The sequence below is a fragment of the Ictalurus punctatus genome, chromosome 12 (assembly GCF_001660625.3).
Source record: "Ictalurus punctatus breed USDA103 chromosome 12, Coco_2.0, whole genome shotgun sequence".
NCBI classification, from domain to species: Eukaryota; Metazoa; Chordata; class Actinopteri; order Siluriformes; family Ictaluridae; genus Ictalurus; species Ictalurus punctatus.
This window is the reverse complement of record NC_030427.2, coordinates 32651184-32677199: the sequence shown is the minus strand read 5'-3', so window position 1 is coordinate 32677199 and position 26016 is coordinate 32651184. Positions and strand designations below refer to the sequence as shown.

The window sequence follows — 26016 nt, the reverse complement described above, 5'->3', positions numbered from 1 at the left end:
TGTTGCCCCACATCCACTGAAAAGTCTGACAGCCATTATGCAGAAATGTTCTAGACCTGAATAAAATGAAGAACTTGCTACAGCAGAAAGTGGCCATAGTCTGTATTCATAATCAGAAAGTCCATCATAACCCACATCACATATGACTGTTAAACAGGATGTCCAATTAACATGATCCACAAATATTTATACTTAGTGGCATACTACTCTGACACATGATCTAGAGCAGTAGTATATGATTTGGAATATAACCAAACAACCATTTTCATGCCACTTTTTAACTGATCTGCTCAGCCATTTTGTTGCAAAAATATAGCTCTCAACAGATCACCTGAATAAGAGAAACGCTGCTGTTTTGCTTTTGTTGGACACAATAGAAAATCTATAGATGATGGTTGGCTTGATGTGTCCCTGCATTTTGTACGAAAAAAAAAAGTCTAATTCGGCTTCAATTGTGATTGTAAGTTCATCACGTATTTACAAATGCAGTTCCTTATAGGCAACCTAAACATTTACTTTTCCTCTTATTTTTGTATTTTATAAATATAACCTATTTATATTAATTAAATTGATGAAACTTCAGCTGGCAAGACATCAAGCTGTGTGGCACGTGTCACCTCTGTGGACCAATAGAATGAAGGATTTCATATAAAGCTTGTAAAAGATGAACCTGAAGATAGAGATTACTTGTGTAAGGCAACAGGTCACACTGTTCTATCTAACCTTTTAGTCTAACTAGTTTTTATTTGTGCTTCATCTTCTCACATCTTTTCAAATAATGAAACTTTAGGTGGTGACACATCAAGCTGTGTGGTTCACCTGACCATTGTGGACCAACAGATGGAAGGATTCCAAGAACAACCTTTAAAAGAAGAAGAAACTACTGAAGATGACTGTCTCTGTAAGACAACAGGACTTATTAGGTGTTCAGCTTCAGTCTAAAATTCTGCCTAGACTTTCAGTCTGAGTCCCCATCTACAAGTAAAAGGATATTTTTGAAAATAATAATAAAAACAATAATAATAACAATAATAATGCTACATTTTGTTCATAACATACTTTTTCATTGACCCAAGACACTTACAAAAGTTAACAGAGTTATACACAGATATACATAAGCAAAAGAAAAAACCTGGAGAGGAAAACAGAAAAGAAAAAACATACAGCCAGAATGAGCTAAGTTGCAGAAATATATCGCTTGATCACAGAGCTGCGAAGGTTGGAAGGGGACACAGAAAGGAGGCCAGATGTGGAAGACCTAAGAGTACAGTATGGTTTGTGTGGATGGGGTAGGTTTCACAAGTAGGAGAGAGCAATGTTATTTATAGTTTTTATCCTTAGTTTTTTAAAAATATTTTTTTTTTCCACACAGCGTGTTTGAAAATATCTCCATTCACATGAAACTACAAGAACAATCTGAAATCCCTCACTTGAGAATGCCTCAAGAGTAAAGAAAAGACCTGCATATGGAGCAGTATAGAGGTAGAAATGCAGAAAAACACCAGCATGACCCCATGTCATTCATTCATTCTATTTAGTAACTGCTTAATCTAATCCTGGTCAGGGTTGCTGTTAGCCAAAATTTCTAAAAGGAAAAATTACAAATATGAGCATTCATAGTTTGCAGATGGACAGTGAGGTTGAACTACTGCTTCTGGTTTAATATAATTACAAAGTGTTCTTTCATGTTTTATCCAAAATCTCCATTCGCAGTGCACAGAGAAAAACTGTTTTCAGAAATATCTGTATACATATGGATGGGGCTTAACTGAGTCTAATTTGTGACCAAACACAAATGTCACACTGGAAATCACTTTACAATTAAATACACATAATCTTACATCTCAGACATAAACACCTAGAAGAATGGGTCAATTAAGAGTTAATCATAAATTCCTCTTGGACCTGTGTGATATTGTATGGTGACTTCCTTTGTTCTGTCCTTCTAGACTGTGAGTATTGTAGTTCTTTCTTCATCAACAAGTGTGAAATACACGGTCCAGCTCTCTTCCTCCCCGATACCCCTGTTCCAATGGGGGTTTCAGATCGAGCCAGACAAACCCTTCCCCCTGGTCTGGAGGTTCAGAAATCTGGTATTCCTGATGCAGGCCTGGGAGTGTTTAATAAGGGGGATACTGTTCCACTTGGTGCCCACTTTGGGCCTTACCAGGGAGACCTGGTAGACAGAGAAGAAGCCATGGCGAGTAGCTACTCTTGGGTGGTGAGTTAGTTTCCTAACAAGCAATTAAGTATAAATATATAACATTCAATCATATTGAGAGAAAATGAACTTATCTGATCTTTTACGTGTGATGCGACAACAGAACACCAACTCGCAGCTTAAACATTCAATAGTGACTTCTTGTGTTTTTCTCAATGGTGTAAACTATGTTAAAAGAGGCAATGATTATAAATTGTTTGTTTCCCTTAGTCTGCATTATCTGAAGTAGCCTTCCATATGTTATTGTACTGTGTTAGCTACCATGTTTTGCATAGTCAATTTCTGGGCAACCAGAATATGGGACTAGGTGGCACTTTGGAGCTTTTACTTGCACAGTGGTCTAGGTAATAAATGTATCAATTCTCCAACCCTGTAATGCCATTGGAACTGATTTTGGAGTTTGTTCTCATCCACATTCTTTTGTTTTAATACTGACTTATTTAGAACTTGTCTACTAGTCCAACTCAGCCTTTTCACAGAAAAGAAAACTAAATACTAAACAGTATGGCATTTATGTACCAGTCTGGGCAAACAGATCAATTTAGCCTTTATAGTGTGTGTATTATGTGAATATTATTTGCCTAGACTATCATGATTGTTGCTTTCTTAATTTGATGACACTGTTAACATATTTTTTTTTTTTTTGCAGATTTCCAAGAGCGGGCATTTTGAGAAATATATAGATGGTAAGAGAGTGACCCATGCGAATTGGATGAGGTGAGGATTACATTACTGAATCTGTGGGCTGAGTTGTTGTTTAGAATGGTTTGACTTTTGTGTTGCTGCACACTGTGGCCTTTTTGTGATTTTTATTCCTGTGTTGTCTCTTTTCCTCATCTCCTCAGATATGTTAATTGTGCTCATAATAATGATGAGACTAATCTGGTGGCATTCCAGTATCAAGGGGAGATTTTCTACCGTTGCTGTCGACCCATCAAACCAAGGCAGGAGCTTTTGGTGTGGTATGAAGAGAAGTACGCTAAGGATCTTGGCGTCACTTTCAACTCCATCTGGGACAAAAAGTGCTCCGTAAGAGGTAATGTCAAAACATTAATTCAAATCAAAACACTTATTGTGTCTTTTCTTTCATTTAAAATCGAAGAGTATTATGGCTTTTTTTCTGCCTGTTACAACTTATCCACCAAGTTATCGAGCTTGGTGTGTGATATCATTGTAAATCAGTAAACTGTGTAGTACACTTCCTAATACGCTTACACCGATCAGCCATAACATTAAACCGACCTGCCTAATATTGTGTAGATCCCCTTTGTGCCACCAAAATAGCTCTGACCCATCAAGGCATGGACTCCACAAGACCTCTGAAGGTGTTCTGGGGTATCGGGCACCAAGATGTTAGCAGCAGATCCTTTAAGTCCTGTAAGTTGCGAGGTGGGGCCTCCATGGGTGGAACTTCTTTGTCCAGAACATCCCACAGACACTCAACCGGTTTGAGATCTGGGGAATTTGGAGGCCAAGAGAGAGAAATAGTTGGTATAGATTGTAACCGTAGTTTTGACAGGTATAGGTCAAAGGTCAAAAAGATACACATTCTAACTCTCTATATCTAGATCAAAGGTCATGATCATAAAAATATGAATAGTTATGTTAAATCTGGATCACATCCATTCGTGACCATACATGGTGCTGCCATGTGTGTTTTTCCGCCCCACACGTTGCGCACACCTGGTACATCTTTTCACATAGAATATGAAACTCTCTGTGGTAGGACACAAAAATATATATAGTTTTGTTAAATCTGGTTCACATCCAAATCGTGACCATACCTGGTACGACCATGTGTTAGATTAAATTAGATTACACAATGTAGTTGAGGTTTACATGAATAAGCAGAAATGTAATCATGCTTATCTTTCCTATAGCACAATTGAAAAGCCCTCTCTAGATGAACAGATTTGTCAAATGAAACTTTTTCCTTCTTTTCCACTGCTACGGTAAACTAAAGAGTGGATATTCAAATGACACTGCTAAATATGACTAGCATTAGCTACGTGTACTAGTGCAAAATAGTCCATCAAATGTATTAGCAGGTGTAGCCTATACACGAGTCCACTATTGGTCATATCACTATTGAGAACATGCCCCAAATTCATTGCTTTAGTAGAATTTAATGGTAAGTGAAATGATAATCACATTGTAATGTCCTTAGTATTTGTTCAGTCTACAGGTCCTCTAACACTCTGTTAAATGAATAAATGTAAATGTACTACAACGTAAATTTTGTTTTAAATCAATTAACGCAGAAATTACACACAATATTAAGTTGATGTAATTATCAACATTATTATGTCAAAACAACTTATCAAAATAATGTGTACAACTTTAAATATTTAATTAATTCAATAAATTAGAATTTTTATCTTGCAACCCCACATTAAATTTAGATTGTGGGGGTTTGTTTTGTATAGCTCCGCTGTTAGAAAATACACGATGGTTGAATGTGAACATAAATGAGCAGAATGTAAGCTTGTGAAATAAATTCAACTTTATTGATTGCACTTTTTGAGAAAGTGGCATTACTTTGAATAAAACTTTACTGAAATAAATACTCTAAAACATTGATATACCCGAAGAAATGTAAAAAAGAAAAATAATAAAAAAATACTTTTTACATACCTTCTAAATAGGTCCCTTTAGGAGGTAAACGTTTTAAAGACGGTGTTTTATAAGAAACGCGCGTATTACATGCCTTCTAAACCTAACCCTTTAGGATGTAAAATGCTGCTTAAAAGAATCGAGAGTTTTGTTTAAACTAGAAGACACATTTTCCGGGGAATGTCTTGTAGGCCTATACACAGTGTCCTCCACATTTGAGGTGTGTGTGTGTATGTGGGTGTGGGGGGGTGTGCGTGCGTGTGTGTGGGTGTGTTAGAGAGAGAGAGAGAGAGAGAGAGAGAGAGAGAGTCATGTGTTTCCTGGGGGTTTGCTGACCAGAATGCTTACAGTGTGTTTATGTTAATGAATCAAGGTACGAGTCGTGTGTTTCAGGGTTTAACGATCCCTACCAATGTGTACATTTGTGGTTTAAGTGAATCTTTGTTTCTGAAATTACTTCTGTGGTAATTATCAGTTTGTGTAACTAATCTATCAGAAAATACTAGACCTGGTGACTGAATGAGGTAGATGTATTAGAATTTTGGACATGTTATGCATGTGTAGCTCCCTATGTGTATGATCTATGTGTAATCCTTCTGTCAAGAAATGAGCAGACTGAGGTTTGTGAAATAATTGAACTGTTTATTGGCTACGTTGTTGAGAAAAACACTGTGATGTGTAAAACATTTCTACAGTCCTTCAAGGCTGTATGATGTCGTTGTTCTCTTTTACTGAAAGAAAGGTCAAAACCATCGGTGTTATTCGTTGTGGAGACTGAAGTGACAATATGTCTGAAGAAAATGAAAATATGTATTATATATCCTACCTGCTAACCAGGTTATTTTAAGGGTGAAAAACCTTTTTTTTTTTTAAAGACGGTGTTTTAAAAGAGTCGTGCATTTTGTTTAAACTATAAACGAGATTTCAGAAAATGGTCCGCCAACGAGGATACTTACACAGAACTATCGCTAAATACATAAGCTTTCGTCTATGCTTTGACATCCCGTGTCCCAGCAGTACATTTATGACCTCTGATGACCATGTGGGTGTGCGGGGGTGGGCGTGTGAGAGAGAGACACAGGTGTTCTTTCGGGGGTTTTGCTGACCAGAATTCTTACAAATGTGTTTGTTAACGAATTAAAGGGAGTCGTGTGTCTCAGTGTTAAAATAATGGTTAAGACATCGTAGTTAAAACACAGAAGAAACTCTGCAACTATCTGTTACTATGTCTGCTCCGAGAAATCCTAATACCCTTAGAAGATTGCTGTGTATTCACCAACAAGAGGACCTGTTGAAATGAGAGAGGACCTGACTTTTGCTCCAAAATTATTATTTTTTTATTTTTATTTATTTTTATTTTTTTTTCTAAACCAAGAGGTTAGATTGACAATTTATTAATGAAGGTAATGTAAAGACGTTGTTGTTTAACCCTGAGCAGGGCGTCAACAGCTCCAAAGATCGTGTCTTAAGTCCGAGGGTTTAGTTAGGAGGTAGAAAAAGATTTAAAGACGATGTTTTAAAAGGGTCGTGCATTTTGTTTAAACTATAAACGAGATTTCAGAAAATGGTTCGCCAACGAGGATACTTACACAGAACTGTCACTAAATACATAAGCTTTCGTCTATGCTTTGACATCCCGTGTCCCAGCAGTACATTTATGACCTCTGGTGACCATGTGGGTGTGCGGGGGTGGGAGTGAGAGAGAGAGAGACACAGGTGTTCTTTCGGGGGTTTTGCTGACCAGAATTCTTACAAATGTGTTTGTTAACGAATTAAAGGGAGTCGTGTGTCTCAGTGTTAAAATAATGGTTAAGACGTCATAGTTAAAACACAGAAGAAACTCTGCAACAATCTGTTACAATGTCTGCTCCGAGAAATCCTAATACCCTTAGAAGATTGCTGTGTATTCACCAACAAGAGGACCTGTTGAAATGAGAGAGGACCTGACTTTTGCTCCAAAATTTTTTAATTTTTTTTAAAAACCAAGAGGTTAGTTTGACAATTTATTAATGAAGGTAATGTAAATACGTTGTTGTTTAACCCTGAGCAGGGCGTCAACAGCTCCAAAGATCCTGTCTTAAGTCCGAGGGTTTAGTTAGGAGGTAGAAAAACATTTAAAGATGACGTTTTAAAAGAAACAAGTGTTTCATCCTTAATGGTAAAAAAGAAAAATGGTTGTACTCCAATAGGAAATAAAACGGCGGAGACACACTGAGTACATTTCTGTTCCACAGTCTATAAGGATCCCCAAACTTCATGTAGTGTGGAAAAATATATACACCCTCCGTGACTACGTTACTTAAGGTTTAAACATTTTTATTTTGTGATGGCAGCAAGACAAAACGGTTGTGCATTTGGTATCTGGTGATTTTAGAATTAGGCCCCAAATGTCAAATATGTTTGTTTGACATCTCTCAGATCTCACATCTCTCAGATCCGTCCGCTTGCCCATTTTTCCTGATATACCACCCCTTGACATGTGCCATATATAATCAATTTTATTCACTTCACCTGTCAGTGGTTTTAATGTTATAACATTAAAGGTTAATTAAACAAAAAAGAAGGCAGTTGTTGGTTGCATAGGTATTCACCCACCTGGGCCAGTTCTTGTTTGGCTGCAATTACAGATGCATGAGCTCTGGGATATGCCACAGATTCTTAATCAGATTCTTGGTTTTGACTGCACAATTCAAACACATGATGCTACCATTATCATGTTTTACGGTGGGCATGGTGTTCTCAGGGTGAACATAGAAGTTTGTGCCAAGTTTAGGTTTAATTTAGACATTAGACAATTTATTTCAAATTTGCTGAGTTTTCAACATACAACTCTTATGACTTTACTAGAGGATGGGTTCAATGTGTTCAAAAAAGTATTTGTAGAAAAATTTTATATATATATTACATGTTACATGCATACATAACTTGGTATAATCTCAGTCTGTATACAGGTTTCTGCTTCTTAAAACGTGTTATGTTAATAAATATTATTTTGTGTGTTGTTTTATTTTATACTGGTTTTGCTTTTATTATTGTTTGTATTGCTTCACTGGTTGGATGAATAACCTCAGATAACGGTACTAATTCTTTGTGGATAGGTCCTAACCACCTAGTTTTGTTTAACATAACGTTTTGTATTCATTTTGTGTTCCAGAAACGAGCGGTTGTCCATTGAAAGGTTTCTCTTGCTCATTGTGTTCACTTTTCTATACGTCACAAATTGACCTTCACGAACATATTAAGAGATGCCACAATGAGGAAAATACGAGCATGCTGAAATCAGAAGAAATTACACATGAAACTCCAAAAACTACAAGAATCTCTACATGTAAGCAAACATGCACTGGTCCTCGCGTTGTTAAGACTTCTCACAGACTGAAAGAAACTTACTACTGCTCACAGTGTGGGAAACGTTTTGCTGGACGGTTTCATCTGAAACAACACCAGCGCATTCACACAGGAGAAAAACCGTTTCACTGCACACAGTGTGGGAAGCGTTTCGCTCGACAGAGTCATCTTCAAGCACATCAAACCATTCACACAGGAGACAAACTGTATCCATGCTCACAGTGTGGGAAACGTTTTAATCGAGAGAGTACTCTCCAACGGCACAGACGCATCCACACAGGAGAGAAGCCGTATCACTGTTCAGACTGTGGGAAAAGGTTCACTTACCAGAATGCACTCCAACGCCACCAGCGTGTTCATACTGGAGAAAAGCCCTATACCTGCTCAGAGTGTGGGAAGAGGTTTACTTACCGGAATGCACTCCAACGGCATCAGCGCGTTCATACTGGAGAAAAACCATACATCTGCTCAGAGTGTGGGAAGAGTTTTAGCCAATCAAATTCTCTCCAAATCCATCAGCTCATTCACACAGGAGAGAAGCCATATCCCTGCTCACAGTGTGGGAAGGTTTTTCTTCAACAGAATACTCTGCAAATACACCAGCGCATCCACACAGGAGAGAAGCCATTTCACTGTGGACAGTGTGGGAAGAGTTTTAATCAAGAAAATACTCTCCAGCGGCACCAGCGCACTCATACAGGAGAGAGGCCATACTACTGCTCACAGTGTGGGAAGACTTTTGCTCGACAGTGTAATCTCAAACGGCATGAACACATTCACACTGGAGAGAAGCCGTATCAGTGCTCACAGTGTGGAAAACATTTTAATAGAGAGAGTACTCTCCAACGGCACCAGCACACTCACACTGGACAGAAGCTGTGTATCTGCTCACAGTGTGGCAAGAGTTTTACACGACAGAGTAATCTCAAAATACATCAGCAAATTCACACTGAAGAGAAGCAGTAGCACTGCTCACAGTGTGGGAAGAGTTTCATTCAATGAAGTCACCCCAACGTCACCAGTGTGTTCACCCATGGAAAAAAAAAAAAACGTAGTGTTGCTATTTCAAATACCTTACTCAAATACAAGTTAAGACACTATAAAGAGCTGTCAGCTTGTGGTTCAAAAACAAAAGAACTTTATTTTGTGCGTGTGTTACAATAATTTGCATTCATTCTCAGCAAGTGTGGATTACTGAATAGAAAACTAATTTCATGATTAGTCTTGTTATCATTTTTTCTCTTGTATATTAAACATGAAATTGTAATTAAAGGCAAATAGTAAGACAGTTTGGCTTGTTACTGGCTCAACAGGGAACTAATCAAGAACAGGTGCCGTAATGTTGAACTTTTTTAGTCATTATAATATTTTAGTGTGCGCTGTTAAATTGATCTAATTTATTAATTTATAGTGTGGAAATATTGGAATTATTTTTTATAAATATTATCCTTACAAAATTGAAGAAATGTAACATTGTGACATATACTGATTCTGTCTCCTGGCCCACAAACCCACATTGCCATTTATTATATGTATTCAGTCAAGACACACATATAAATGTGGCTCAGGTCCAATTTGAAAAGATATGATTTTTCATTCCACAGTCCGGAAAATAAGAATAAAATCTGTCATATCAAATAGAAAAAACTAATTTGTGTCACTTCAACCTGGTAATGTTTTTTAGCCTTAAATCCATCTGAACCAGTACTAACTGTTTTATATTTCATGCCTGCTCCTGATTGTGAAAACTTTAAACTAAAGAAATATACTGTGATGCTGTCGAGACACAGTGTAAAATAAACACTCGCAACAAAGATAACAAAGTGAATCTGTTTCAGTTCAATCTTGGATTTTGATTTTAAATCCTGGGAAAGGAAGAATTTGTAGGTCTTACACATTAATTTTAATTTGCCTGTTTGGTACAAAATATAAAAATAAATGTACTGACTAACCTTGCTAGCTAGGGAAACTTTCATTACGCCAAGTAGAACGTGTTGCCAATATTAGCTGATAGATTCAAGATAAATCTTTAACATTTAATTGTAAATTACACAAACAATGTTATGTTTTGAAATTACCAAGCTAGCTAACTAAGGTTTATTTATTTCTCCTTTTTCAGATTAGTTTCTTTTGAAAAGAAACCCTCACATAGAACCAGGCTAATCAGCAGCCATGGGCACATGGCAGTTCTTCAACATAATATGGTGGGAATTCATTATCTTAGTGACTTACAGTACCTTATTTGCCAAAGGTAATTAAGCTACACATGATGATTGGATCTGCATTTGCATTTTTAAACTACAGCCTCTTAAAGTACAAGGTAGGTTAAAGGGAAACTTCATAGCTCAGCAGCTCTGCTAATAGTAGTACAATCCTAAATAGAGCCTACATCCTATGTAGACACTACTTAGTATATGAAATAATGGCATTTAAACACGATGTACTGTGCTATGTATCCATGAGAGCCATTAGGAACCCGGCCTCAGTACATTTCCTTTCTTTAATTAAAAAATGTTACTTTTTAGGGGTGTGTGTGTACTGTGCTTTTGAAAGGAATAATGGTTCCCCCATTATAATTAAATGTATATAATTGGATTCACTGAGTCTTCTAGCATTTTACCCTTTAGCATCCTTACTGTGAAACTTATGGAAGCCGGAGTTCTTTAGAAAATCTTATTTTATATTTTAGTATATAATAATTTAATATATCATAATGTGAATTGTTTTATTGCATGATTTAGTTGTATATTGTTACCTGGTCCTACTTATACAGTTATGTTAAATCGGGTTCCCATCCATTCCTGACACAAATGTTACTATACATGGAATGGCCATGTAGGTTCCCATCTGTTACGGATAAACACAGACACACATTGCACACATGTTCTTTCTAACACTCTGAGGTAGATCATAAAAAATATATAGTTATGTTAAATCGGGTTCCCATACATTCCAGACACAAATGTTACCATACATGGTATGGCCATGTGTATTACACACACACACATCCAAACAAAAATATGACGCACACAAACACACTTTCTTTTCACATTATTTAAAAGGAATTTAAGTGTTATGTACTAAATTACCATAATTATGAACACAAGTTGTTAAGTTGACAATCATTTTTAAAATTACGTTTCTCCATTTAGATTGTCTGCAGTAGAATGCAGTCTTTTAAACCAGGAAAAATGACTGCCTTTAAGTTTTATAACAATAGTAAGTAAAATCCAGCGTGATTTACATTACAAATCTCATACGTAACATCTCTGCAGGATTTATAGACGTTAAAGCACTGAATGAAATGAGCAATATAGACAAAAAATAAACACTCTGTGTCTACTACTTTTATCTCTCATAGAACTATCCACAGTCCAAAGCCTGTGGAGCTAGAAGGCTACGTGTGCGAATGACAAAAGATTTTAAAAAATAAAATAAAAAATGTATCAATACATGAAATTAGTGTAGTTGAGGTTTACATGAAGAAGCAGGAATGTAATCGTGCTTATCTTTCCTATAGCACAAATGAAAAGCCCTCTCTAGATGAGCAGATTTGTCAAATGAAACTTTTTCCTTCTAATCCACTGCTACGGTAAACTAAAGAGTAGATATTCAAATGACACTGCTAAATATGACTAGCATTAGCTACGTGTACTAGTGCAAAATAGTCCATCAAATGTATTAGCAGGTGTAGCCTATACACGAGTCCACTATTGGTCATATCACAACTGAGAACATGCCCCAAATTCATTGCTTTAGTAGAATTTAATGGTAAGTGAAATGATAATCACATTGTAATGTCCTTAGTATTTGTTCAGTCTACAGGTCCTCTAACACTCTGTTAAATGAATAAATGTAAATGTACTACAACGTAAATTTTGTTTTAAATCAATTAATGCAGAAATTATGCACAATATTAAGTTGATGTAATTATCAACATTATTATGTCAAAACAACTCATCAAAATAATGTGAACAACTTTAAATATTTAATTAATTCAATAAATTAGAATTTTTATCTTGCAACCCCACATTAAATTTAGATTGTGGGGGTTTGTTTTGTATAGCTCCGCTGTTAGAAAATACACGATGGTTGAATGTGAACATAAATGAGCAGAATGTAAGCTTGTGAAATAAATTAAACTTTATTGATTGCACTTTTTGAGAAAATGGCATGACTTTGAATAAAACTTTACTGAAATAAATTCTCTAAAACATTGATATACCCGAAGAAATGTAAAAAAGAAAAAAATAATTAAAAAAAAACTTTTTACATACCTTCTAAATAGGTCCCTTTAGGAGGTAAACGTTTTAAAGACGGTGTTTTATAAGAAACGCGCGTATTACATGCCTTCTAAACCTAACCCTTTAGGATGTAAAATGTTTAAAGTGCTGCTTAAAAGAATCGAGAGTTTTGTTTAAACTAGAAGACACATTTTCCGGGGAATGTCTTGTAGGCCTATACACACTGTCCTACACATGTGTTTTCCCAGGGTGACAGTTCTGTAGATAGTGTAAATTTTACATTTATGAGCTCTGGTGACAGTGTCTGAAGTGTGTGTGTATGTGGGTGTGGGGGGTGTGCGTGCGTGCGTGTGGGTGTGTTAGAGAGAGAGAGAGAGAGAGAGTCGAGTGTTTCCTGGGGGTTTGCTGACCAGAATGCTTGCAGTGTGTTTATGTTAATGAATTAAGGGACGAGTCGTGTGTTTCAGGGTTTAACGATCCCTACCAATGTGTACATTTGTGGTTTAAGTGAATCTTTGTTTCTGAAATTACTTCTGTGGTAATTATCAGTTTGTGTAACTAATCTATCAGAAAATACTAGACCTGGTGACTGAATGTGGTAGATGTATTAGAATTTTGGACATGTTATGCATGTGTAGCTCCCTATGTGTATGATCTATGTGTAATCCTTCTGTCAAGAAATGAGCAGACTGAGGTTTTTGAAATAATTGAACTATTTATTGGCTACGTTGTTGAGAAAAACATTGTGATGTGTAAAACATTTCTACAGTCCTTCAAGGCTGTATGATGTCGTTGTTCTCTTTTACTGAAAGAAAGGTCAAAACCATCAGTGTTATTCGTTGTGGAGACTGAAGTGACAATATGTCTGAAGGAAATTAAAATATGTATTACATATCTTACCTTCTAACCAGGTTATTTTAAGGGTGAAAAAAACCTTTTTTAAAGACGGTGTTTTTAAAGAATCGTTCATTTTGTTTAAACTATAAACAAGATTTCAGAAAATGGTTTGCCAACGAGGATACTTACACAGAACTGTCACTAAATACATAAGCTCTTGTCTATGCTTTTACAACCCATGTCCCAGCAGTACATTTATGACCTGTGATGAACATGTGGTGTGCGGGGGTGGGTGTGAAAGAGAGAGAGAGAGACACAGCTGTTCTTTCGGGGGTTTTGCTGACCAGAATTCTTACAAATGTGTTTGTTAACGAATTAAAGGGAGTCGTATGTCTCAGTGTTAAAATAATGGTTAAGACGTCGTAGTTAAAACACAGAAGAAACTCTGCAACAATCTGTTACAATGTCTGCTCCGAGAAATCCTAATACCCTTAGAAGATTGCTGTGTATTCACCAACAAGAGGACCTGTTGAAATGAGAGAGGACCTGACTTTAGCTCCAAAAAAATGAATAAATAAATAAATAAATAAATAAATAAATAAACCAAGATGTTAGTTTGACAATTTATTAATGAAGGTAATGTAAAGACGTTGTTGTTTAACCCTGAGCAGGGCGTCAACAACTCCAATGATCGTGTCTTAAGTCCGAGGGTTTAGTTAGGGGGTAGAAAAACATTTAAAGATGGTGTTTTAAAAGAAACAAGTGTTTCATCCTTAATGGTAAAAAAGAAAAATGGTTGTACTCCAAAATGAAATAAAACGGTGGAGACACACTGAGTACATTTCTGTTCCACAGTCTACAAGGATCCCCAAACTTCATGTAGTGTTAAAAATATATACACCCTCCGTGACTACGTTACTTAAGGTTTAAACATTTTTATTTTGTGATGCCAGCAAGGCAAAACGGTTGTGCATTTGGTATGTGGTGATTTTAGAATTAGGCCCCAAATGTCAAATATGTTTGTGTATGGCTTTTTCAGGCAAATACCTCAGAGTGTTAGAAAGAACATGTGTGCAATGTGTGTCTGTGTTTATCCGTAACGGATGGGAACCTACATGGCCATTCCATGTACAGTAACATTTGTGTCAGGAATGGATGGGAACCTGATTTAACATAACTATATATATATATATATATATATATATATATATATTTTATGACCTAGACCTACCTGGAGTGTTAGAAAGATGTGTGCAACGTGTGTGGGTGTCTGGAATACACATGGCCATACCATGTATGGTAACGTTTGTGTCAGGAATGTATGTGATCCAGAAATGTGATCCATGAAAGAAAGCCAACACAAATCCATAAATAAAAACTAATAAATAGGACATTCAATTATAGACAAGGAACCGTCTGTGTGCGCAGAGCCGTAAGCTGAAGATTTAGTGCTCGCTTATTAATATTATATTACATTTTACCGCCTTTCCTCTCATGCTTCATTTTGAGTCAAAATAACGTCTACTTGTCTTTTAGAATTTACCCTCATTGTTCATTTCACACTCCCAGCGGTCTGTGCACTTTGCCTTTTGTGGAGTTCTGTTGGTGTCACTTCATGAAAATGAACTGTATCAGGAATAGGATTTACACTTTATGGGTTATCAAGATATGCACACAAGTATGAAGAAAAGTAGTGGTGCTGAAACCTGTGGAAACAGTTGGAAAATGTATGTCTGACTTGGTCTATATACAACTTTACTTAAAAATGTATAAATGAGGCCTGTTGTACCTACATTTACACATATTAATACACTGAATTGTTCTAACTCTGGAACTTGAAAATGAACAGACATTTGTCATTTTAATTTATGCTATGTTTATTGTGTAGTGTAATGAATACATTGTGATTTTACAAAAAAAGACAAACAAAAAAATCATTTCTTTGACAAATATAGACCACATTTCTGCTGGGAAAGTCCATGGGGACCAAATCAATATTTTTTTCCATTCATTCTTTAGTAACTGCTTTATTCTGGTCAAGGACACAGTGGATCCAGAGCAAACTCGTATGTCAGAAGTTGACTTTGTGTTAGTGAATTTGTCTTTCCTAAGCGTTTTGTCCTTGATCACACTGCTTCTCCTGTGTGTGTATGCGCTGGTGTGTTTGCAGACCAGTTAGTTGGGTAAAACACTTTCCACATTCTGAGCAGTGATATGGCTTCTGTCCTGTGTGAATGAGCTGGTGTCTTTTGTAATTACCATAATGGGAAAAACCCTTCCCGCACTCTCCGCAGTGATATGGCGTCTCTCCTGTGTGAGTACGTTCATGTACTTGGAAAACACCTGGTTGGGTAAAAAACTTATCACAAACTGAGCAGTGATATGGTTTATGTCCTGTGTGAGTGCGTTGATGTAACTCGAAGTTTTGCTTATAGGCAAAACTCTTCCCACATTCTGAGCAGTGATATGGCTTCTCTCCTGTGTGAATGCGTTCATGTACATTAGCTTGACTCCAGTTAGAAAAACTCTTCCCACACTGTTTGCAGTGATACGGCTTCTCTCCTGTGTGAACACGCCGGTGTTGTAGGAGACCATTCAGTCGATTAAAAGTCTTCCCACACTCTGAGCACTTATATGGCTTCTCTCCTGTGTGAATGCGCTCGTGGAGTTTGAGAGCAATCTGACGATTGAAAGTCTTCCCACACTGCAAGCATTCATAAGGCTTTTCTCCTGTATGAATGCGTTCATGGGGTTTAAATGCAGACAGACTGGGAAAACACTTCCCACAGTGTGAGCATTGGTATTCCCTTTTAAGCCGCTGGTGTACTTTGACTTTCCTCTGTTGGGTAAAAAAAAAATAAAAAAAATTATACCTTAACATTCGAAGGTTCTGCTTAATTATACCTTAAAATATGAAGGTGAAACTGGTCTTTTCCCACAAAGGTTTAGAAGTAAACCTCTACAGAACTGTAATATTTCACATTCAATGTATCCACTGGTTTCAATATTGCGTTTTTCCTAGTCAGCTATTTTGAATTGTGTGTGTTTTTTTTTAAAGTGGTTCATCTAAAGCACAAGACATTTGCCAAACAGCTAAAGTAGTACCATGCAGATGAAAAATAATTTCTTAACATTAATTAATTTAAAAAGTATTTTCATGGAATATCCCATATCATGTACAGCGCCCTCCAGAAATATTGCCACCCTGGGTAAATATTAGCAAAGAACGCTGTTAAAAATTGTCTATTGTTTAACTTTTGACCTTTTGTTCAAATGTTACACAAAATATTCTGCTCTCATGGACATCAAACAATTGCTAACACAACACAGGTTTATTAAAAAAATTTGTTTGTTAAATATGGGTGCACAACAATTATTGGCACCCCTATGAATTCATGAGAAAAATGTATTTTAAGTATATTCCCATTGAGAGATTTTATTTATATATATATATATATATATATATATATATATATATATATATATATATATATATATATATTTTTTTTTTTTTTTTATTACGTACACCTGGGTTAGGAGGACAGGAAATTGTTCAACCATGTCTATACCATGAGGGGTATAAATATGAGGTAACACACAGGCCAAATTCACTTGGTCATTAATAACAATGGGTAAGAGCGAGGAATATAGCTGTGATGTGCGGCAAAAGGATGTTGAGCTTCACAAAATGGGAAATGTCTATAAGATAGCATTGAAAATGCTCATTTCCATTATCAGGGCAATAATTAAGAAGTTCCAGTCAACTAGAAATGTTATGAATCGACCTGGAATTGGACGTGTCTCTATATCTTCTCAACACACTGAAGAGAACGGTTCGAGTGAATAAAAAAAAATCTCCAAGGATCACAGCTGGAGAATTGCAGAAGTTAGTTGTGTCTTGGGGACAGAAAGTCTCCAAAACTACAATCCGAAGTCACCTACATCACTACTGTAGTTGTTTGGACACGTATACACTACTACACATCTATATTTAACAAAGATGATTTTTTTTTATAAACCTGTATTTGCAATTGTTTGATATTCATGAGAATAAAGTACTTTTGTGATAATTTTTTAAATCAAAGATCAAAAAGGTTACACAACACACGCCTTCTTTTTAAATATTTACCAAGGGTGCCAAAAGTAATAGAGTATTACTAGTAGTATTTTCATAGGATACAACATATCATGTGTCACATGTACATCATGCATTTTCTGTGCATCACTTAAGTAAATATTTCAGCATTGTCTATTTAAGCCCGACATTTTCACAAATAAAAGCTGAATATGCCAACAAACGTGGTAGGCAACAGACAAAATCAGTACGCAATACTTCCCACTGTAAATGGCTGATCATCATAACATTGCTTTTGATAAAATGGCTTATCATTCACAAAGGAAAATAATTTACAATTTAAAAACACAACCTGGACCCTAATGATCACCATTCATTATTATATTGATAAGTGCACAATTATTAAAAACTGAAAACCAAACCAACCACCCAAGAGAAGGGACTCGTCATAACATCCTCTTGTTCAGTTGCGTCTCCCTGGCTAGGCCCACAGTGTGCAGCTGAAACAGTCTCTCCCGTATTAAACACTGCATCAGGATTAGCAGGGTCCTGGAGTTCTACCCCTGGTGGACGGGTCTGTCCAGCTTGGTTGGTGACTCCTATTGCAACAGGGGTGTCAGGGATGAAGACATCTGGAGATGACACCACCTTACGATTGTCGAAGAAGGAACTGCAATAGTCTGCAAGACTATCTGAAACGAGAGGACGTGACATCTAGAAAATTAACTTCATCAAATAAAATATATAGTAAAAATACACACACAACATACATAAAAATTCACAACCATAAGAGTGGCTACAGTGAAAATTAAGAAGGTTCTAGCCCATTTTTGAATGTTTTTCTTTTTAAAATATCATAATTACAGTTATATACATGTTGTATGTTACTTATTTGGCAGAACTTTCTAGGTTTCTCAGGTACATCATTTGTTCAATCTAAAAGAATGGAGTGAAAGTTTGTTAAAATTAAAATTTTGTATTTGTTTTGTTGTACACCGTGTTGCTTCCAAGCTGAAAAAAATCACACTCGGTCAGTGATACGTTTTCCAATGCCGGTCGTAAGAATGGTTATGGCAGTTGATAATACAGAAAGTGTTTACCATGTCAACCCGTTTTTAAATTGGATCATCAACATCTAATGCCACAACTACTTGGTCTAAACCTAAAAATCCCACAATGCATTGCATATCTCACTTCGGCTGATGTCACGATTCCATTCTCTATAATTCCTTTCCCATACCCTTTAAGGTATGAAATACACAAACTGACACAAATTTTATGGTTTCAATGGCTGAAAAAATGTTCACAGTAAGATGTGAACACAGAATTATGTCAATAATAATTTGATTTTAAATTACAGTGGTCAGGACTCAGTGTGAGGAAGGCATGATGATGAAAGACAGATTACAGTGTGGGCTGATGCTGGTCTTTGGTTGGTGTGATGTGTCTTATTATTACACCTAGAATATCTGTTTAAAAACAAAGAAACACCCCCACACCAATATTATCTTACATAGAGAGTCTTGTTTAGGTTCTTCTTTTATATGTTTCTCCTGCATTCCTCCATTTTGTTGATCCACTGAGCTGTATGTGTCTTCACCTAAAGTGGTAGAAGTGCTTGCCTGCACATTTTCCCAAAGCTAATGACCAGGGGGAAAAAAGCATTGATACACATTTAGAACAAAACAAGTTATAAATCTAAAGTTAATAAGTTTTAGCTTCTCAGTCTGAAAACAGTTATAAGTTACTTTTCTACTCAGCCATTACTATGATGGATTAGCAAGCTAGCTTTGTTGTTAAGGTTTAGGGAATATAAAACATGTACCTTTTTTTTTTTTTTTTTTTTAACAGTTCCCCTTGAATACATAAACTGCTAAAAGATAGGTCATGTGCATATCCATTCTAAACATTATGTAAAAAGTGCCTTGGCTTTTCTTTTCACCAACCTGTGAGCAAGCAGCTGTGACAGTCGGTGACGATTTCCTTAAACAGTCTTGTCTGGCTTCTGATTTCATTATAAGAGGTCTAAATGGTTGCAAAACTGGAAATAAAACAAAAAACAATGATTCATGACCACCCAACTCCAAAATCCTCAGTAAATTAACACTCATAATCAGGCATATAACTAACATTTAATTACAAAGTACTTAACAACTATATAAATAAATAACCAGAAAAGCCATTGTTCAAGCATAAACAAATTCAAATACAATTCAGGACAATTCAGTTCAGAAAGACACAAAAATCAATTATATACACATTTTTCAGCAAAAAAACAACAACAAATGATACACACACACACACACACACACACACACACACACACACACACACACACACACACGAGTTACTGTAACATTTCACTGAAAGTGAATCCCCGAAGACTTTTTGTATTTTATTCTATCAGACTGTTATACACTACACTGATATATGCACTACACAGACTGTGTTAATCCTACCTGCTGCACTTAGGCTACAAATGACGTAGAGATTCACGTGGGATTCAGTTCCGTTTAACTTTCCTTTAACTTAAAACAAAATATAGCGAAGCACATAAAAAATATATATATATCATATCTTATATATATAAATATCTTAAATATATAAATCATATATAAATCATATATATATATATATATATATAAACTCCGGATAATTTCAATAGAAACCTGATTTGCTGTGCAGGATACCGAACTCTCCACGCCACAAAATGGAGTAGAATGAATGACCGCTTCTCTCTTCTTCCTCTTCTTCTACTTCTACTTCTTCTTCTTCTTCCTCTTCTTCCTCCTCCTCCTCCTCCTCCTCCGCCTCCTCCTCTTCTTCTTCTTCTTTGGTGTTTTACGGCAGTTGGCATCCATAATGTTGCATTACTGCCACCTGCTGTCTGACTGTAACTTACTACTTCTTAATTAAATTCGTCCTCCTTAAGAAATTAAACAAATATCTCCGTCCTGGGTCATTATTTCCACTATCTACTATACTTTTTTACATTATACTCTATTTCTAGAGCTGATTCTTCAACTCTTGTCTTCTTGTATAAATGTCTTACATGATATAAGGATGTGCTTAATTAATTGTCTCCTCCTGCTGACATTCATCACACAGTCCTGTCGGGTGTTTTCCTATATGAAGAGTTTTGTTTAACATGCAATGTCCAATCCTCAGTCTGCTTATTATGACCTGTTCCTTCATTTTATTTCCTTTCTTACTTTCCATACATATTATATTTTATATCATGTAGGCTACAAATGTCTCCCTTTGATTTCATTATCCCACTGCTGCTGCCTTTTTCCCCATTATTTTCTTCCACACTAGACTCTTCCCTTCTGCTTTTGATCATTTAATTTTGACCTCAACGTGTTCTTTTTTTCTTTTGTTTTTATTCTTATGCCAGTCTACTTTCTCGTTCATGCCCACATGTGCTGGTACCCACATAGATATGTTGCTTCTCCCTTGCCTGCTTATTCTTGAGTTTGTAAATAAAATCGCATAAAGTAATTCCTGATGGTTTCTAGTTACACCAGACTTTATACTCATAAGGGCAGGTTGTGGGCAGGGCTTAAATAAATAAAAACCTAAAAACCATGTACGATCATGTCTGTAACTAATTCATGGCTTTAAGTTTAACAGGCAGTTAGAATATAGCCCAGTCCAGATCCATTTCTCATGGTTTAACACATGTATTAGGAGTGTAACGCAAGGACACTTTCTGTATCTGCATTTATTTATTGCTCCAAATACTGATATCTGTATACAGAATCCAGGAAATATTTGTTTCTTTGTTTTTCAATTAAATACCAAGTGGTCACTTATAGGCCTACTATATAACACTATAGTGTCATGTGTTTATGTTGATTGTAAAATATGAACTGACGTTATTATATAATTCTCTGGGTCTGTATTTTATCTCAGACTCTGAGTTAGGGTTAGCTACCTGGATGCATTCATCAATCACATTAGGGATGAGTGATGCTAACCTAGACCCTCACCTGAGGTAATAACTTTACTTTAGCATAAAGCATGCAGTAATGTTAGACATTCCCATGACCTTTATGAAGGTTAACGATGAACTTGCATTACAGCCATTCACCATGATGTCATACAGAGAGTGGGTTAACGTTAACTTAAATTAGCAAGTGTTCTGGACAAGGCAGGGAGATTTGTAAGAAGATGCATCAAGTCCATTTCTTACATCTGTCAAATGTTTTAATGATTTTAATGAATGTCACCTGAATTCCATGCAATTGTTTGTTTATTTTGTGAGCATTTTAGCATACAACACAAACTGAATTTTAGGATAATTGTAGGGGGAAAAAATTATAAGCAACACATCTTTGATTGGAAATGTACTAATACACTGGTTGTCTTGAAACCAACACAAAATGTGTTGTCCTTAATTAGACACGCAGGTGTGTTTACAATTAACACATGATGAGGTGATTTTTTTTTTAACGCATTTGTTTTAAGAGGGGATCCATGTGTGTGGCGAATATTCACCGAAGCTGATTTGCTTTGTTTACTGGTTTGATGTTTACATTGCCAGAAGGCATAGCAACAACACACTATGTTGATTTTTAAGTTGTGCAAGCAAACTTCGTCTGTGGAGACGATTACACCTCCATCTGACGGTGACTGAGGTCTTGTTGGGCATAAAAGGAAACATTAACATAAACAGTTAAATGCACTAATTCAGTGGTTTTCAAAGTGAGGGCCGCCAGGGGGCGCCTTAACAATTTGGTGTGAAAAATAAATATGTTTTCTTTTTCTCACTTCAGACACACACACAATTAATTCCTAATGTAATGTAAAGATGTAATTATTAATCCAAATAATATATTCAGAAGTCGGTATTTTTTAATGTGTTTTAAAGGCATCTTGCAAAGGGGGGCCTCGGTCAAATTTTAACGCCGTTTGGGGGGGGCTTGCCCTGGAAAGTTTTGGGAACCTCTGCACTAATTCATTTGTTATCTGTTTGGCTATTTTGCTAATGCTAGCACCATCGCATTATGTACGTCTGACGTAATTTTCCCGCGACCGGAAAATAACATTAACTTCCAGTTAGTACAATACCGAAAGTGTGACATTTTGTACGATAACTTCCTTCTAAAATCCACACACTAGACTGCAGAGTATAAGTGTATGTATAGTATGTAATTTGGGACAGAGTAAGTCGCTTGTTTACAGAATAACAACAAAAAAAGCGCTTCCGGTTGTCATCGATGACGTCATTACAGGAAACCAACACACGCTTGTTTGTGGAAGTTGATGGGAAAGATCTCTTCCTTCTCCACATGCGCTTCGGATCTCCGATACAGTTAAAGTACCAGGGGAGACCAACAGTCAATGCACAGATGTAAGAGAGAAATAATTTGTATATAATGTAACCTTAGTTAAAGGTCAAAAAGATACATATTCTCACTCTCTATATCTAGATCAAAGGTCATGATCATAAAAATATTTATAGTTATATTAAATCGGGATCACATATATTCCTGACACAAGCGTTACCATACATGGTACGGCCATATGTATTCCAGACACCCACACACGTTGCACACATGTTCTTTCTTTTCACATAGAATATGAAACACTCTGTGGTAGGTCATAAAAATATATATAGTTATGTTAAATCTGGATCACATACATTCCTGACACAAACGTTACCATACCTGGTACGGCCATATGTATTCCAGACACCCACACACATTGCACATGTTCTTTCTAACACTCTGAGGCAGGTCATAAAAATATATATAGTTATGTTAAATCGGGTTCCCATCGATTCCTGACACAAACGTGACTAGTTATGTTAAATCGGGATCCCATCCATTCCTGACACAAATGTTACCATACATGGAATGGCCATGTGTATTACACACAGACATAGCAAACAAAAATATGACGCACACAAACACACTTTATTTTCACATTATTTAAAAGAAATTTAAGTGTTATGTACTAAATTACCATAATTATGAACACAAGTTGTTAAGTTGACAATCATTTTTAAAATTATGTTTCTCCATTTAGATTGTCTGCAGTAGAATGCAGTCTTTTAAACCAGGAAAAATGACTGCCTTTAAGTTGTATAACAATAGTAAGTAAAATCCAGTGTGATTTATATTACAAATCTCATACGTAACATTCTGCAGGATTTATAGACGTTAAAGCACTGAATGAAATGAGCAATATAGACAAAAAATAAACACTCTGTGTCTACTACTTTTATCTCTCATAGAACTATCCACAGTCCAAAGGCTCTGGAGCTAGAAGGCTACGTGTGCGAATGACAAAAGATTTTAAAAAAATAAAATAAAAAATGTATCAATACATGAAATTAGATTACACAATGTAGTTGAGGTTACATGAATAAGCAGAAATGTAATCATGCTTATCTTTCCTATAGCACAAATGAAAAGCCCTCTCTAGATGAACAGATTTGTCAAATGAAACTTTTTCCTTCTTTTCCACTGCTACGGTAAACTAACGAGTAGATATTCAAATTACACTGCTAAATATGACTAGCATTAGCTACGTGTACTAGTGCAAAATAGTCCATCAAATGTATTAGCAGGTGTAGCCTATACACGAGTCCACTATTGGTCATATCACAACTGAGAACATGCCCCCAATTCATTGCTTTAGTAGAATTTAATGGTAAGTGAAATGACAATCACATTGTAATGTCCTTAGTATTTGTTCAGTCTACAGGTCCTCTAACACTCTGTTAAATGAATAAATGTAAATGTACTACGACGTAACTTTTGTTTTAAATCAATTAATGCAGAAATTACACACAATATTAAGTTGATGTAATTATCAACATTATTATGTCAACACAACTCATCAAAATAATGTGAACAACTTTAAATATTTAATTAATTCAATAAATTAGAATTTTTACATACCTTCTAAATAGGTCCCTTTAGGAGGTAAACGTTTTAAAGATGGTGTTTTATAAGAAACGCGCATATTACATGCCTTCTAAACCTAACCCTTTAGGATGTAAAATGTTTAAAGTGCTGCTTAAAAGAATCGAGAGTTTTGTTTAAACTAGAAGACACATTTTCCAGGCGATGTCTTGTAGGCCTATACACACTGTCCTACACATGTGTTTTCCCGGGGTGACAGTTCTGTAGATAGTGTAAATTTTACATTTATGAGCTCTGGTGACAGTGTCTGAAGTGTAAATTATAAACAAGATTTCAGAAAATGGTTCGCCAACGAGGATACTTACACAGAACTATCGCTAAATACATAAGCTTTTGTCTATGCTTTGACATCCCATGTCCCAGCAGTACATTTATGACCTCTGATGACCATGTGGTGTGCGGGGGTGGGTGGGTGAGAGAGAGAGAGACACAGCTGCTCTTTTGGGGGTTTTTCTGACCAGAATTCTTACAAATGTGTTTGTTAACGAATTAAAGGGAGTCGTGTGTCTCAGTGTTAAAATAATGGTTAAGACGTTGTAGTTAAAACACAGAAGAAACTCTGCAACTATCTGTTACAATGTCTGCTCCGAGAAATTCTAATACCCTTAGAAGATTGCTGTGTATTCACCAACAAGAGGACCTGTTGAAATGAGAGAGGACCTGACTTTTGCTCAAAAAAAAATAATTAAAAAACCAAGAGGTTAGACTGGCAAATTATTAATGAAGGAAATGTAAAGACGTTGTTGTTTAACCCTGAGCAGGGCGTCAACAACTCCAATGATCGTGTCTTAAGTCCGAGGGTTTAGTTAGGGGGTAGAAAAACATTTAAAGATGGTGTTTTAAAAGAAACAAGTGTTTCATCCTTAATGGTAAAAAAGAAAAATGGTTGTACTCCAAAATGAAATAAAACGGTGGAGACACACTGAGTACATTTCTGTTCCACAGTCTACAAGGATCCCCAAACTTCATGTAGTGTTAAAAATATATACACCCTCCGTGACTACGTTACTTAAGGTTTAAACATTTTTATTTTGTGATGGCAGCAAGGCAAAACGGTTGTGCATTTGGCCCCAAATGTCAAATATGTTTTGTGTATGGCTTCGTCAGGCAAAGATCACGATGGTACGGAAAGAGTATACAAGAGTAATTGGGGTGATCTAATGCTTAGGACTTGTACAGTACTTCAACTCGCGAAATACCTCAGAGTGTTAGAAAGAACATGTGTGCAATGTGTGTCTGTGTTTATCCGTAACGGATGGGAACCTACATGGCCATTCCATGTACAGTAACATTTGTGTCAGGAATGTATGGGAACCCGATTTAACATAACTATATATATATATATATATTATAACCTAGACCTACCTGGAGTGTTAGAAAGATGATGTGTGCAACATGATCCAGATTTAACATAACTATATATATTTTTATGACCTGCCTCAGAGTGTTAGAAAGAACATGTGCAATGTGTGTGGGTGTCTGGAATACATATGGCCGTACCAGGAATGGTAACGTTTGTGTCAGGAATGTATGTGATCCAGATTTAACATAACTATATATATTTTTATGACATACCTCAGAGTGTGTCATATTCTATGTGAAAAGAAAGAACATGTGTGCAACGTGTGTGGGTGTCTGGAATACATATGGCCGTACCATGTATGGTAACGTTTGTGTCAGGAATGTATGTGATCCCGATTTAAGATAACTATAAATATTTTTATGAGCTTGACCTTTGATCTA

General features: G+C 36.1%; 2 protein-coding genes across 2 annotated transcripts in view; one reads left to right on the top strand and one right to left on the bottom strand.

The window, feature by feature from the left end:
- The window catches only part of LOC108272479 (zinc finger protein 665), a 30701-nt gene extending 21231 nt beyond the window's left edge, over positions 1-9470 (top strand). The window contains 1 exon segment of the mRNA XM_053683992.1: positions 8220-9470. Within this exon segment, the coding sequence (XP_053539967.1) occupies positions 8220-9184 (965 nt within the window). The 3' untranslated portion in view covers positions 9185-9470.
- Positions 9471-15108: 5638 nt separating this feature from the next.
- Positions 15109-20164, bottom strand: LOC124628719 (zinc finger protein 239). Its single transcript, XM_047158928.2, has 6 exons — positions 20008-20164; positions 19798-19866; positions 19285-19379; positions 18852-18978; positions 17765-18030; positions 15109-16102 (listed from the first exon to the last, which is right to left on the bottom strand). The coding sequence occupies exons 3-6, from the start codon at positions 19351-19353 to the stop codon at positions 15371-15373; spliced, it is 1194 nt and encodes a 397-aa protein (XP_047014884.2). The 5' UTR covers positions 19354-19379; positions 19798-19866; positions 20008-20164; the 3' UTR covers positions 15109-15370.
- Positions 20165-26016: the final 5852 nt, after the last annotated feature.